The 16153-nt window shown below is 36.5% G+C and overlaps 1 protein-coding gene across 1 annotated transcript in view; it reads left to right on the top strand.

Annotated features, from left to right (window-relative positions):
• Positions 1-16153, top strand: part of LOC132548401 (leucine-rich repeat and IQ domain-containing protein 1-like) — a 33652-nt gene that overhangs the window by 2833 nt on the left and 14666 nt on the right. The window contains exons 5-17 of the mRNA XM_060212265.1: positions 395-519; positions 922-1038; positions 1323-1403; positions 3923-3936; positions 4120-4269; positions 4670-5362; positions 6918-7007; positions 8097-8235; positions 8930-9082; positions 9450-9600; positions 10019-10212; positions 11240-11367; positions 12506-12579. Of these exons, the coding sequence (XP_060068248.1) occupies positions 395-519; positions 922-1038; positions 1323-1403; positions 3923-3936; positions 4120-4269; positions 4670-5362; positions 6918-7007; positions 8097-8235; positions 8930-9082; positions 9450-9600; positions 10019-10212; positions 11240-11367; positions 12506-12579 (2109 nt within the window). The remainder of the gene's footprint in view (positions 1-394; positions 520-921; positions 1039-1322; positions 1404-3922; positions 3937-4119; positions 4270-4669; positions 5363-6917; positions 7008-8096; positions 8236-8929; positions 9083-9449; positions 9601-10018; positions 10213-11239; positions 11368-12505; positions 12580-16153) is intronic.

Genomic DNA, 16153 nt, shown 5'->3' with positions numbered 1-16153 from the left:
TTAAGGGAAGGTACACCCAGGGCATTACCCAAGACACCATATACTGTATTGCTGGATATTTTTGCAGGATGATATTTTCACTTTTTCACTGTACATTTAAGTGATCATGAAAATTTAGCGCATGAAATAACAAGACATATATGATTAAGATGTCTTTTTGCATCTGAAAGTGAAATTTTGATTCCTTGAAATATAATTTGAAAAAGAAATCATGAAAATTTTGACCCATCAAAATTACCAGTTTTACATTAGTTTATATAAAGTCTAGTGTTGACACATCCTTTCCACTGATGTAGAACTGTTTGGGATGAGATAGTGGACACGCCCTCTGATATACAGAGTATTTAAATTTGACAAAAAAGACTGAAATCTAACCTGATGTTTATTTCTTCAGGCATCGGTGATGAAAAGGCATTAGTGTTGGTTGATGAAAGACAGCTAGCTTTTCAGAGAGAGATGAAGGAACAGATGGATAATGCAGAGAAACAGTACAGAATTAGGGAAGAAAAGCTAAAGGCTGTACGTATATAAAACAAATATACCGGGTAAACAGATAACACAGAGAGACATTATAGAAACAAAGAAAAGAAACTAAAGGCTGTATGTACATAAAACAAACCTGGGTAAACATATAACACAGAGGAACAGTACAGAATTAGGGAAGAAAAGCTAAAGGCTGTTCATTTGTATATACATAAAACAAATACACTGAGTTAATAGATAATACAGAGAGACAGTACAGAATCAAAGAAGAGAAACTTAAGGGTGTACATATTTTAAGGTCACAATGTCGTGAATACATGTACAAACAGAATTCAACAATAAAATTGCTTTGGAAAACCAAGCCTTTGTGCATTCTTCAAAAAATGATTTGATAGGAGAAGGTTTTGATAAAGTTTCCTCTTCCAACATCATTAATAGGCTTTGGAGGAAGAGAGGAGGAAATCTGAAATATTGAACCGAGAAACAGAGGAACAGCGACAACAAAAACGTCAACAGCTAGAGAGAGAGGTTACCACTTTAGCTAAGGAGAGATTGGTGAGTTTTTAGTGTCACTGGGCTCAGTTACTATTCATGTCTGAGATTTCAGATTTGTCTGATTTACAATACAATTTGGTAAAATATTTATCCAGTGATAAACGCATGTCTGGTAACAACTCCATCTATATATGTATAAATACTACTTCACTGTCCTACATTAAGCCTTCTCCCTAACTCTGAGTCAGAGATTAGTTTGATGTCCCTGGGCTTATTTGAGAATATATTTTGTAATTGCTTTTGTCAAGGATAAACATATAAATAATACACTGGTATGATTAAAGGTGGAGCAGGAAAGACTGGAAGAGGAAGAACAGCAAACCTATAAACAACAGGAGGCTGCACTTCAACAACATGAGGTACAAGTTAGTTGTAAATCTGTCACTGACTCACCACCATATATCTCTTGTCTTAGTTCTACATCTGTCACTGACTCACCACCATATATCTCTTGTCTTAGTTCTACATCTGTCACTGACTCACCAACATATATCTCTTGTCTTAGTTCTACATCTGTCACTGACTCACCACCATATATCTCTTGTCTTAGTTCTACATCTGTCACTGACTCACCAACATATATCTCTTGTCTTTTCAGACTTTCTTCAATTTAGATAATTATGTACTAATTTAAGTAAATGTCATCTTATGTTATACTTGTTCTTCAAACTTTCAATTTGTAGTCACACATTTTATAGCAGTGATTAATATTTTTAAAGACGATGACTGAAAGATGAAAATATGTCCTTAATAAGTACAATATAAACTTTTCTACTGTTTTCAAGGAAAACTGTCAGGACTCACCAACATATATTACAACACAAAACATTCAAGACTCACCAACATATATCTCTTGTCTTAAAGGAAACAAAAAAGGGACTGACTCACCAACATATATCTATGTTTAGGGGTTACAGGTTAGTGGTAGTGAGAAGACAGATCCAGTCTATGTTTAGGGGTTACAGGTTAGTGGTAGTGACTCACCACCATATATCTCTTGTTTAGGGGCTACAGGTTCACTGGTACTCACCAACATATATCTCCAATCTTAGGGGCTACATCTGTCACTGACTCACCACCATATATCTCTTGTTTAGTTACTACATCTGTCACTGACTCACCTCCATATATCTCTTGTTTAGGGCTACAGGTTAGTGGTAGTGACTCACCACCATATATCTCTTGTTTAGTTTATATCTGTCACTGACTCACCAACATATATCTTTTGTTTAGGGCTACAGGTTAGTGTAGTGAGAAGACCACCATATATCTATTGTTTAGGGCTACAGATTAGTGGTAGTGACTCACCACCATATATCTCTTGTTTAGTTCTACAGGTTAGTGGTCAGTGACTCACCACCATATATCTCTTGTCTTAGTTCTACAGGTGTCACTGACTCACCAACATATATCTCTTGTTTAGTTCTACAGGTTAGTGGTAGTGACTCACCACCATATATCTCTTGTTTAGGGGCTACATCTGTCACTGACTCACCACCATATATTCTATGTTTTGGGGCTACAGGTTACTGGTACTCAGAAACATATATCAGTCTATGTTTAGGGCTACAGGTTAGTGGTAGTGACTCACCACCATATATCTCAATGTAAAGGGGCTACAGGTTAGTGGTCTCACCACCATATATCTTTTGTCTTTTTAGGGTTCTACAATCTAGTAATTATGTGGTAATTTAAATAAATGTCATGTTATGTTATAGGGGTACTTACAACTTAGTGGTAGTCACACATTTTATAGCAGTGATTAATATGTTTAGGGCTACAGGTTAGTGGTAGTGAGAAGACAGATCCACTCAATGTAAAGGGGCTACAGGTTAGTGGTCGTGAGAAAACAGATCCATGCTATGGTTAGGGGCTACAGGTTAGTGGTAGTGAGAAGACAGATCCAGTCTATGTTTAGGGGCTACAGGTTAGTGGTAGTGAGAAGACAGATCCAGTCTATGTTTAGGGGCTACAGGTTAGTGGTAGTGAGAAGACAGATCCACTCAATGTTTAGGGGCTACAGGTTAGTGGTAGTGAGAAGACAGATCCAGTCTATGTTTAGGGGCTACAGGTTAGTGGTAGTGAGAAGACAGATCCAGTCTATGTTTAGGGGCTACAGGTTAGTGGTAGTGAGAAGACAGATCCAGTCTATGTTTAGGGGCTACAGGTTAGTGGTAGTGAGAAGACAGATCCAGTCTATGTTTAGGGCTACAGGTTAGTGGTAGTGAGAAGACAAGACAGACACAATAATACAAATTGTCTTTATTGATTAATTAATGTTATAACAAACATGGAAATGAGTTGATAGAGCTATTCCATTGGTTTTAAATGGCTTCAGGATAAGTGATAACAGAGGAGGTATTAGAGAGCTGATAAATACTTAATCTGTCTTTAGCCATGATAGGTCAGAGGACAAAAGATATAAGACCTGAAATAGAAAACATGAAATGTAATGAAGACAGATAGTTTTAACAAAAGGCCAAGGTTATCTCCTACTGATCCTCCCCTAGTTAATTTTGTAAGTGACTTGAAACTCTGGGACAGTGATATTTCTTGTATATCTACTTTATCCCTGTTCCCCTGTCCTAATTTTTTTACTCATCAATTTCTTCTCAACAACCATACAGATTAGGCCCATTATTATACTGTTATCCCATGTAGCTTGCTGTAGTGTAAGTCTATCATCTTTGTTTGAGAAAAATCAAAGTGACATATATCCAAATTAAAAGTGTAATAAATGTATTACTATTTAGTAAACTTCTGAAAATCATGAGAATGGAGGTTACAATACTTGTCCTGAAGACGGCTGAGGTGAAACGTTATCACGGTTGTTTGGTACTATAGTAATTATCTCATTGTGTACCTTTTTTATTTTTATCTGTAGGTAGTCATCAGTTGGTATGGATGTGTTAGTTATCTAAGATATTGGCATTACCAATCATTATCAGATCACATGATTGGTATACAGACAGTAGGGAACACAGAGGTTGTGACCTTCATTTCCATTGATCACATGACACTTCATGTTGGTCAAACTGGATTTTGTATACTGGTATTACATCACTGTACTGTTTGTTCCAGTGTACGCAAAGAAAACAAAGCTTTTAAAGAAATCCTTGAAGAAAAAGTGGAGATTAGGAAAAAAAAGATGGAGGATGAAAAGATAAAAGTGGCAGAGCAGGTGATTCAACAGCGAAGAGAAATAATGGAACAAGAAGAAGAAACAAAGAGGTAGAAATTTTAACTTAGTGTTAAAAAAAAGTGATTTTCAAAAACTTCAAAGCTTAAGCAAGTCTATTGTGACCCAGATTTATCTAACCTCATATTTTCATTTCTATATATGTGGCACAAGATCATGGTTGGATGTCATCAAAGATTAGATCTCTTGTTTTAATTCTTACTTTTCAACTTCATAGATATTGTTCAGGCACATTAGTCACTGGCAGTGGAAATTGAAAATTCTGTAAAGTATAGTTACTGATTTATATTACATACAGAACAATTACTGATCCATAATATGCAGGCAAGTTTTTATCAATGGTCTACGTTAATACTTGTTTTGTGCTAGGTGTTTTTTTCATCAAGTCTATTAATTATCTATATCAAAAGTATTTACAATTCTTTTTTTCAGACTTGAAATGGAAGCAAAAGAAAAGGAAAAAGAAGAAAAGAGGCGAAAGAAAGAAGAGGAAGAAAGACAGAAGGAGGAAAAAAAGCGCCAAAAAGAGGAAGAGAAAAGAATAAAAGAGGAACAGAAAAGGTTAGAGAAAGAGAGAGAATTGGAAGAGAAAAGAAGAAAAAAGGAAGAAGAGGAAAGAAAAAAGCAGGAAGAAAAACTAAGAAAGGAAGAAGAAAAGAAACGTCGTGAAGCTGAAGAAGTGAGAAAGAAGGAAGAAGAAAAGAAACGTCGTGAAGCTGAAGAAGAGAGAAAGAAGGAAGAAGCAAGAAAATTGGAAGAACAGAAAAGACATGATGAAGAGAAAGAAAAAGAAAGAAAACGTCAAGAGGCATTGCAAATAGAGGAGGAAAGAAAAAAGGCAGAAGCAGAGAAGTTTGAGATTGAGAGAAAACAGAAAGAAGATGAAGAAAGAAAACTGCAAGAGGCAAGGGAACAAAAAGAGGAGGAAGAAAGAAGGCAGCAAAAAGGGGAGGAACAAAAAATTAAAGAACAAACATTTGGAAAGGAAAAAAGAGAAATTGATGAAATTTTGAAGGAGAGTATTGAGTTGACAACCCCAAGAAGTAGTAGGAGAGATGGTAGGATAAGCAGTAGATCAAGTAAACATGATCAGCTGAGCCAGTCTACAGATCAGGAGAAGGAAAGGTAACTCTGATGGTTCAAGGGCTGTAATCCCTTTGTGTACCCAGTGTTTTACTGTAAGTTGTCCCTTTTGTACCCAGTGTTTTACTGTAAGTTGTCCCTTTGTGTACCCAGTACCTTTTTACTTGGCCCGTTCCATTACAAGTCAAGATGGTTTAACCAGATTTGTGTTCTTACTAACCAAAAGCTGTAAGCTTAAAGGTTTCATTTTTTCACAGAAATTATGATTAGTTAGCTAGCTAGTTTTTAATTGATTTTGTTAGCTGCCGATCTTCAGGTGACTGTCCTGGATTTTGACAGATGAAGCTGTTACTATTTCTTAAGAAGAACTTGAAGGGTATGAAGGTTTCCTTTTGCCCTTTGTTGTGCTTGTTCAATTTTGAGTATGACCTTGAAGACAAATGGCCGACAGATGACCATCATGGATATTGACACCTGAAGATTGTTACTGTTATTTCTAGAGAAGTACGGGAATGATATAAATTTTTCTTAATTTCTGGTTGTGTTCACACAGTATTGAGAATTACCAACAAAAGAAAATGGCTAACAGACACGTTCAATGTTGAGTCAGATCAGGAAGATGAAATTTCCGACTGTTAGCCATCATGGATTTAGACATTTGAAATCTGTTCTGGCTTTTTCTTGAGAAGTAATGGAATCATCTTTCCAAAACATAATGTACTGATTTTCCTTTATCTCTGGTTTCACTCATTCAACATTGAGTAGAATTTGAAAAACAAAATGGCAGACAGGTGGTCATCTTGGATTTTGACAATGAAAGTTCACTGCTTTTCTTAGGAAGTACTGAATTAATCTTTCTAATATTTGATATGTAGGTTCCATTTGATCCCTAATTGTACCTTTTGATATTGGTACTGATCAGAAATAAAAAAAATGGTAGGGAAATGCTTGATGAGTCTTTCTAAAATTTCTAAAACAAGATTGCCGAGAGGTGACGGTCATAGATTTTACAGTTTTCACTATTTAGGGAAAGATCCAACTTTTAAGAAATGAATAAAGATCAAATGATGGTTGGCAATAAGATTCCTCTGTGATCTCTTCTTTTCATACTATCTTTATCCCATGATATTATTCTATCCCCTAAACTAATGAAAAATCCTGTGTAGAATTCCACAAAAATCCCAGGTAGAAGCCCTCAAAAATCCCAGGTAGAAGCCCTTAAAAATCCCAGGTAGACGCCCACAAAAATCCCAGGTAGACGCCCACAAAATCATTGATTTTCATCAATCAGACCATGATAACCTGTCATGTTGACCTCTTATTGTTTATTAATTACAGGTAAATCTGTCTTAAGTGTAGGAAGCATATGTACACCTGTTATTCTCTGAAAGTAATCACTTTGATTACTGATGAAAGTTACAATACGTGCTGCAGCATGCTAACTGTACCTTTGATACCTGGACAATAAACAGGTTAGGGTACTTTGAAATAAATTGCCCAAAATGAATATTCCAATGAAATGTTAAAGTGTCAGGTAACTAGTGTGACTAGACATGTAGTGATAAATTGTGATGTCATGCTTGTGTTCTCTATGCAGGAAGAGAGATCAGAAAGCGATGATGCTGGGTCTACCAGACAGAGCTGAAGTACGGAGGCTTCAGTGGATCAAATCCTGTATCCCATGGAGGTAAAGTTTTATAGGTTTTAGTCATGATGATGGCATTCCTGTAAAATGAGTGTTGATTGCTAATGTACACTGACAAACAATCCTTTCTTTTTCATAAGTGATCATACCAATAAGGCATTCCTATTACACAAGATGGTGACATAAAGTGAATAATGAGATGTATGGATGGTGATATCAAGTGAATAATGAGCTGTATGGATGGTGACATAAAGTGAATAATGAGCTGTATGGATGGTGACATAAAGTGAATAATGAGCTGTATGGATGGTGACATAAAGTGAGTAATGAGCTGTATGGATGGTGACATAAAGTGAGTAATGAGCTGTATGGATGGTGACATAAAGTGAGTAATGAGCTGTATGGATGGTGACATAAAGTGAGTAATGAGCTGTATGAATGGTGACATAAAGTGAGTAATGAGCTGTATGGATGGTGACATAAAGTGAGTAATGAGCTGTATGAATGGTGACATAAAGTGAGTAATGGGCTGTATGAATGGTGACATAAAGTGAGTAATGAGCTGTATGGATGGTGACATAAAGTGAGTAATGAGCTGTATGGATGGTGACATAAAGTGAGTAATGAGCTGTATGAATGGTGACATAAAGTGAGTAATGAGCTGTATGGATGGTGACATAAATTGAGTAATGAGCTGTATGGATGATGACATAAAGTGAGTAATGAGCTGTATGGATGGTGACATAAAGTGAGTAATGAGCTGTATGGATGGTGACATAAAGTGAGTAATGAGCCTTATGAATGGTGACATAAAGTGAGTAATGAGCTGTATGGATGGTGACATAAAGTGAGTAATGAGCTGTATGAATGGTGACATAAAGTGAGTAATGAGCTGTATGAATGGTGACATAAAGTGAGTAATGAGCTGTATGGATAGTGACATAAAGTGAGTAATGAGCTGTATGAATGGTGACATAAAGTGAGTAATGAGCTGTATGAATGGTGACATAAAGTGAGTAATGAGCTGTATGGATAGTGACATAAAGTGAGTAATGAGCTGTATGGATGGTGACATAAAGTGAATAATGAACTGTATGGATGATGACATTATTTTCTTATTACTTGTAACAGTAAAGTGAGTAATGAGCCATGGAAACTGAAGACCAGTACCACAAAGAAGCCATCTAGACGACCCTCTTCCGCGAAGAAGTTAGAGCCGATCGATAAATATATCATCACATCAGCAGCTCAGGTTGACACACTCCGTCAGGTACATATGTACATGGTTCTTATGATAAATTGTCAGAATTAATTGATTTATAACTCTGTAAATTAGAGAGGATATAGGAATGTTACCCTACTTCCCAAAATAGTCAACACCGTAACAGCTTGATTACTTCAAAGGACTATGATATCCTGCATGACCTCTCGGTTTGTTAGGTCAAGGTCACCATAACTGTAGAAAATTGTTGTCAGCACTCTAAAAGCTTTCTTTCTTAAGGGAATTTATTCAAACTGTACACATTTAAAAGGACCATTATATCTCCTACGGGTTTGTAGGGTAAAGGACACAGAAATATTGGTGACTTCATTCCGTAAGGGATTTGGATTGATGTATCGGGCGAGGAGATTTGTAATGTTTGTGATACCTTCTCTTAATCATGATATTTAATTCTCAATTAATTAATGATTTCAATTATTTTTCCATGTCTTTATATTTATCATCAACCAAAAAAGTCATTTGTTAGTATTGTATAACAAGATGTTTGGCATGTTAAAATCGAAAGAAGAAAAAATAATGAAATTATAGTTTAATGTAAATCTGACTAACTTTTGGTTATATTACCTGTCTAACGTTTGGTTATACTAAATACTTTAAGATGTAAAAATCAAGCAACAAAGTTTATCATACATGTTTAATCTAAGAATGTTGAATGTGACATTGTACACTGATTTTTTTTTAGGTGACCACAGTCCAATTACAGGACTTACCAGGCTGCGATCTGTCAACCCTTGGTCAGTGCTGGGGCCTTAAGTACCTGTCAATGACCAACTGTAACCTTGTGGCTGTGGATGGTCTACACTCATGTAAACAGCTTCAGCTTGTTCACTTCAAGGTAACTAATAATATACTGTGTGTAAAATACACAGTTTCATTCACTCACCTGTTCCAAAGGTCCCAAATTTTAAACAACTTCTTCTTAACCTCTGGTAGAAATTTAACTTAACTTGCAGGGAGGCATACCAAGGGAAACAGTCTCTGACTATAAGAAAGGGCTGAACTTATCATAGGACAATGAAATCTATAAACACAAAAAACAGAGCTGTTTATTATGTCATTAAAGCATGGTGTATGTATTACATAGCTCAGAATTATGTATTTATTTATGATAATTAATGATTTATTTGAATTTAAAAAACATAAAGATAAAAATCATATTGCAAATGCAGATTTAGGAAATAGAAACTTGATTTCATTTTCAGCACAACTACATAGAGTATGTAGACCTAAAGGATCTTGGAAATCTTACTTATGTGAATATATCTCACAATAAGTTAAGTGTTATACATGGACTGGAGGGATGTGGAAATCTACGATGGTTAGATTTGTCCTATAACAGGCTTACAAGGATTGGTATGTATGCACAGACATGTCATAATATACAGTTACTGTAGGGATGTTGTATAAAGGCTGGATGTGTGTAGTATATAGGCTGGATGTGTGTAGTATATAGGCTGGATGTGTGTAGTATATAGGCTGGAGGGATGTTGTATAAAGGCTGGATGTGTGTAGTATATAGGCTGGAGGGATGTATATAAAGGCTCAATGTTTGTAGTAATTTTCTTTGAGTAAAAATTGAAGGACAATATAATTTGCACATTTTCAAATTATTTCTGCATGTAACCCTTACACTGTTATGTTTCTAATGCATTGGTGGATGTTTTTATTTTAATACCATTTTGTAACGATAATTTTTAATTTGATGCTGTTAGTTTTGAACTCTGGCATAACTTTCTGTTCTACTTATGGTTAATAAATTTTCCTACAACAGGGGGTATGTACTCACTGAGACGCTTACATACTGTCAACTTGTCTCACAACCAGCTGATTAGTACTGCAGGTTTGGGGGACACACCCACTATCCAGAACCTAGACCTATCCCACAACCATCTTCAGGATTGTCAGGACACCAGTAGGCTGTGTCTCCTCCAGGTCCTCAAACTCTCCTCCAACAATCTTCTTCAGGTAGGTATTATTCTTATCTAGGTCCTCAAACTCTCTTCAAATATCATATACAGTCAAACCTTGTTATCTCAAAGTAGCCAGGATCATGGGAGAACTTCAGCATATCTGAGTATTTGATATAAGTAAGTTAAAACATTCATTGTGAAGTTTGGCTAGGACCAACATATAGGGTCTTCAGGTTATAAGAGTTCGAGTCAACAAAGTTCAACTGTTCTATGTTACACCTGTAGTACCTACCTTGATAAGTATATTGTCTATGTTACACCTGTAGTACCTACTATGATAAGTATATTGTCTATGTTACACTTGTAGTACCTACCTTGATAAGTATATTGTCTTTGTTACACCTGTAGTACCTACCTTGATAAGTATATTGTCTATGTTACACCTGTAGTACCTACTATGATAAGTATATTGTCAATGTTACACCTGTAGTACCTACTATGATAAGTATATCGTCTATGTTACACCTGTAGTACCTACCTTGATAAGTATATTGTCTATCTTACACCTGTAGTACCTGCCTTGATAAGTATATTGTCTATGTTACACCTGTAGTACCTGCCTTGATAAGTATATTGTCTATGTTACACTTGTAGTACCTACCTTGATAAGTATATTGTCTATGTTACACCTGTAGTACCTGCCTTGATAAGTATATTGTCTATGTTACACCTGTAGTACCTACTATGATAAGTATATCGTATATGTTACACCTGTAGTACCTACCTTGATAAGTATATTGTCTATGTTACACTTGTAGTACCTACCTTGATAAGTATATTGTCTATGTTACACCTGTAGTACCTACCTTGATAAGTATATTGTCTATGTTACACCTGTAGTACCTACCTTGATAAGTATATTGTCTATCTTACACCTGTAGTACCTGCCTTGATAAGTATATTGTCAATGTTACACCTGTAGTACTTACCTTGATAAGTATATTGTCTATGTTACACCTGTAGTACCTACTATGATAAGTGTGTTATCTATTTTACACCTTTAGTATATTCCTTTGTTTCAGCTTCCTGATCTAAAGAACCAGGTGCTACTACAGACTCTGTGTGTAGAGGATAACAGTCTTGCCAATATAAAGGGACTTGGGTTATGTTGGTTTCCTCTGCTACAGAAACTTGACCTTAGTCAAAACAGGTAAGTCATTATCTGTTGGTTACAAGTAAGTAATTACCTGTGTATAACAGGTAGGTCATTACATGTGTGTAATATGTAGGTCATTACCTGTGTGTAACAGGTAGGTCATTACATGTGTGTAACATGTAGGTCATTACCTGTATGTAACATGTAGGTCATTACCTGAATGTAACAGGTAGGTCATTACATGTGTGTAACATGTAGGTCATTACCTGTATGTAACATGTAGGTCATTACATGTGTGTAACATGTAGGTCATTACCTGTATGTAACAGGTAGATCATTACCTTTGTGTAACATGTAGGTCATTACATGTGTGTAATATGTAGGTCATTACTTGTGTGTAACAGGTAGGTCATTACCTGTATGTAACAGGTAGGTCATTACCTGTAACAAGTAGGTCATTACTTGTGTGTAACATGTAGGCCATTAACAGTATGTGACATCTATATAGGTTGGTACATGATTGTGCAAGGGGTATATTATTACCAGTGTGTTACATATAGGGAATTACCAGTGTGTTACATATAGGGAATTACCAGTGTGTTACATATAGGGAATTACCAGTGTGTTACATATAGGGAATTACCAGTGTGTTACATATAGGGAATTACCAGTGTGTTACATATAGGGAATTACCAGTGTGTTACATATAGGGAATTACCAGCGTGCTTTTAAAGCTTTCAACAAGAAATTGGGCTTAGTTCTACCACAGTGAAGTTTTGTATTAGACTCTGCATGTGACACAGATTGTGCAGAAACAAAGTGCCCATCTCTTGATTCCCCAACAATGATTGTTCTACTAGTCCCAGATGACATAACTTACTGGTATTTAGTGTTGATAACAGAAAATCTACTATTCCTCTGCCCTGTTTGTATCCACCAATATCATCTTTTTGGGCAGGTGTGGACCTGACAAGTTTTATTCTGAGAAGTTATCATCAACACATATTTTACTTAGCTAATAGGCCTAATTAAGTTTACTTCTTTATTTACGTAGGTAATTGGGAAATAATAAATAAAATATATTTATTTTACAACAATTGCAAAACAAATATTTTTCATCTTATATTAATCACTCTTGTTGACCCACCAGGTATTTTACTCATATTGTTGACACAGTGCATGTATATTGCAGCATTGAACATCTAGTCAACTGTGAAGTGTTCCATTTACTACGGGATGTGGATGTTGGGAGCAACCAAATTATTGGTGAGTAGGTATTACAGATGAAAATGAAATATGAGTGGTACTTTAATAGGTGTCTGTAAGATATGTGAGAAGTGTTTTATGGTCGTCTGACTTTTGAAACTTCCTCTTGATTTCACTGATGCCATTGACCTGAAACTGTATTTTGCAAAACTGAAATGAGAGAATTTCTTTTGTCTTTACTGCTAAAATATTCCAGACAGTTTAAGTCATTTAATAAATAACTGTTTTTTCTATCCTTTCTACTGTTGTATATATGTCTTTTTAGTCAGATGACTGTTAAGGTCTATTGGTCTCTTGTATACAATCAGAGTCACTGAAATATCAAGGATACTTTGCTAGGAGGAGAGCCGGGAGATATGAGAATTCTTTGTTAGGAAGGCCGTCTGTGAGATATGAAGGGGGCTTTGTTAGGAAGAGTGTCTGTGAGATATGAGGGGGGTTTGTTAGGAAGAGTGTCTGTGAGATATGAGGGGGGCTTTGTTAGGAAGAGTGTCTGTGAGATATGAGGGGGGCTTTGTTAGGAAAGGTGTCTGAGAAATATGAAGGGGGCTTGTTAGGAAGGGTGTCTGTGAGATATGAGGGGGGCTTTGTTAGGAAAGGTGTCTGTGAGATATGAAGGGGGCTTTGTTAGGAAGGGTGTCTGTGAGATATGAGGGGGACTTTGTTAGGAAGGTCTATGTTACACTTGTAGTACCTACCTTGATAAGTATATTGTCTATGTTACACCTGTAGTACCTACCTTGATAAGTATATTGTCTATGTTACATTTGTAGTACCTACCTTGATAAGTATATTGTCTATGTTACACTTGTAGTACCTACCTTGATAAGTATATTGTCTATGTTACACCTGTAGTACCTACCTTGATAAGTATATTGTCTATGTTACACCTGTAGTACCTACTATGATAAGTATATCGTCTATGTTACACCTGTAGTACCTGCCTTGATAAGTATATTGTCTATGTTACACCTGTAGTACCTACTATGATAAGTATATCGTCTATGTTACACCTGTAGTACCTACCTTGATAAGTATATTGTCTATGTTACACCTGTAGTACCTACTATGATAAGTATATTGTCTATGTTACACCTGTAGTACCTACCTTGATAAGTATATTGTCTATGTTACACCTGTAGTACCTACCTTGATAAGTATATTGTCTATGTTACACCTGTAGTACCTACTATGATAAGTATATCTCTATGTTACACCTGTAGTACCTGCCTTGATAAGTATATTGTCTATGTTACACCTGTAGTACCTACTATGATAAGTATATCGTATATGTTACACCTGTAATACCTACCTTGATAAGTATATTGTCTATGTTACACCTGTAGTACCTACTATGATAAGTATATTGTCTATGTTACACCTGTAGTACCTACTATGATAAGTGTATTCTCTATTTTACACCTTTAGTATATTCCTTTGTTTCAGCTTCCTGATCTAAAGAACCAGGTGCTACTACAGACTCTGTGTGTAGAGGATAACAGTCTTGCCAATATAAAGGGACTTGGGTTATGTTGGTTTCCTCTGCTACAGAAACTTGACCTTAGTCAAAACAGGTAAGTCATTATCTGTTGGTTACAAGTAAGTAATTACCTGTGTATAACAGGTAGGTCATTACATGTGTGTAATATGTAGGTCATTACCTGTGTGTAACAGGTAGGTCATTACATGTGTGTAATATGTAGGTCATTACATGTGTGTAACATGTAGGTCATTACATGTGTGTAACATGTAGGTCATTACATGTGTGTAATATGTAGGTCATTACCTGTGTGTAACAGGTAGGTCATTACATGTGTGTAATATGTAGGTCATTACCTGTGTGTAACATATAGGTCATTACCTACTATTCCTCTGCCCTGTTTGTATCCACCAATATCTTTTTGGGCAGGTGTGGACCGTACAAGTTTTATTCTGAGAAGTTATCATCAACACATATTCTACTTAGCTAATAGGCCTAATTAAGTTTACTTCTTTATTTACGTAGGTAATTGGGAAATAATAAATAAAATATATTTATTTTACAACAATTGCAAAACAAATGTTTTTCATCTTATATTAACCACTCTTGTTGACCCACCAGGTTTTTTACTGTGGGAGGTGTTCACTATTTCCACTATACATATTGTTGACACAGTGCATGTATATTGCAGCATTGAACATCTAGTCAACTGTGAAGTGTTTCATTTACTACGGGATGTGGATGTTGGGAGCAACCAAATTATTGGTGAGTAGGTATTACAGATGAAAATGAAATATGAGTGGTACTTAAGTAGGTGTCTGTAAGATATGTGAGAAGTGTTTTACGGTCGTCTGACTTTTGAAACTTCCTCTTGATTTTACTGATGCCATTGACCTGAAACTGTATTTTGCAAAACTGAAATGAGAGAATTTCTTTTGTCTTTACTGCTAAAATATTCCAGACAGTTTAAGTCATTTAATAAATATCTGTTTTTTCTATCCCTTGTACTGTTGTATATATGTCTTTTTAGTCAGATGACTGTTAAGGTCTGTTGGTCTCTTGTATACAATGAGAGTCACTGAAATATCAAGGATACTTTGCTATAAGGAGGGCCGGGAGATATGAGAATTCTTTGTTAGGAAGGGCGTCTGTGAAATATGAGGGGGCTTTGTTAGGAAGAGTGTCTGTGAGATATGAAGGGGGCTTTGTTAGGAAGGGTGTCTGTGAGATATGAGGGGGACTTTGATAGGAAGGGTGTCTGTGAGATATGAGGGGGGCTTTGTTAGGAAGGATGTCTGTGAGGTATGAAGGGGGCTTTGTTAGGAAGGGTGTCTGTGAAATATGAAGGGTGGAATTTGTTAGGAAGGGTGTCTGTGATATATGAGGGGGGCTTTGTTAGAAAGGTTGTCTGTGATATATGAGGGGGGCTTTGTTAGGAAGGGTGTCTGTGAAATATGAGGGGGGCTTTGTTAGGAAGGGTGTCTGTGAGATATGAAGAGGGCTTTGTTAGGAAGGGTGTCTGTGAGATATGAGGGGGGCTTTGTTAGAAAGGGTGTCTGTGAGATATGAAGGGGATTTGTTAGGAAGGGTGTCTGTGAGATATGAGTTGGGCTTTGTAAGGAATGGTGTCTGTGAGATATGAGGGGGATTTGTTAGGAAGGGTGTCTGTGAGATATGAGGGGGGCTTTGTTAGGAAGGGTGTCTGTGAGATATGAGGGGGGCTTTGTTAGAAAGGGTGTCTGTGAGATATGAGGGGGATTTGTTAGGAAGGGTGTCTGTGAGATATGAGTTGGGCTTTGTAAGGAATGGTGTCTGTGAGATATGAGGGGGATTTGTTAGGAAGGGTGTCTGTGAGATATGAGGGGGGCTTTGTTAGGAATGGAGTTTGTGACATATGGGGAGGGGGGCCTTGTTAGGAAGGGTGCTGTGAGTTATGAGAAGTGCTTTGTTAGGAAGGGTGACTGTGAGATATGAGGGGCACTTTGTTAGGAAGGGTGTCTGTGACATATGAGTGGGAATTTGTTAGGAATGGAGTTTGTGACATATGGGGAGGGGGGCCTTGTTAGGAAGGGTGACTGTGAGATATGAGTGGGG

The sequence above is a fragment of the Ylistrum balloti genome, unplaced genomic scaffold (genome assembly GCF_031769215.1).
Source record: "Ylistrum balloti isolate Yb309-2 unplaced genomic scaffold, AGI_CSIRO_Ybal_v1 Utg370010, whole genome shotgun sequence".
In the NCBI taxonomy this organism is placed as follows: domain Eukaryota; kingdom Metazoa; phylum Mollusca; class Bivalvia; order Pectinida; family Pectinidae; genus Ylistrum; species Ylistrum balloti.
The sequence above is the reverse complement of the archived record's forward strand: the minus strand, read 5'-3'. Positions and strand labels throughout refer to the sequence as shown.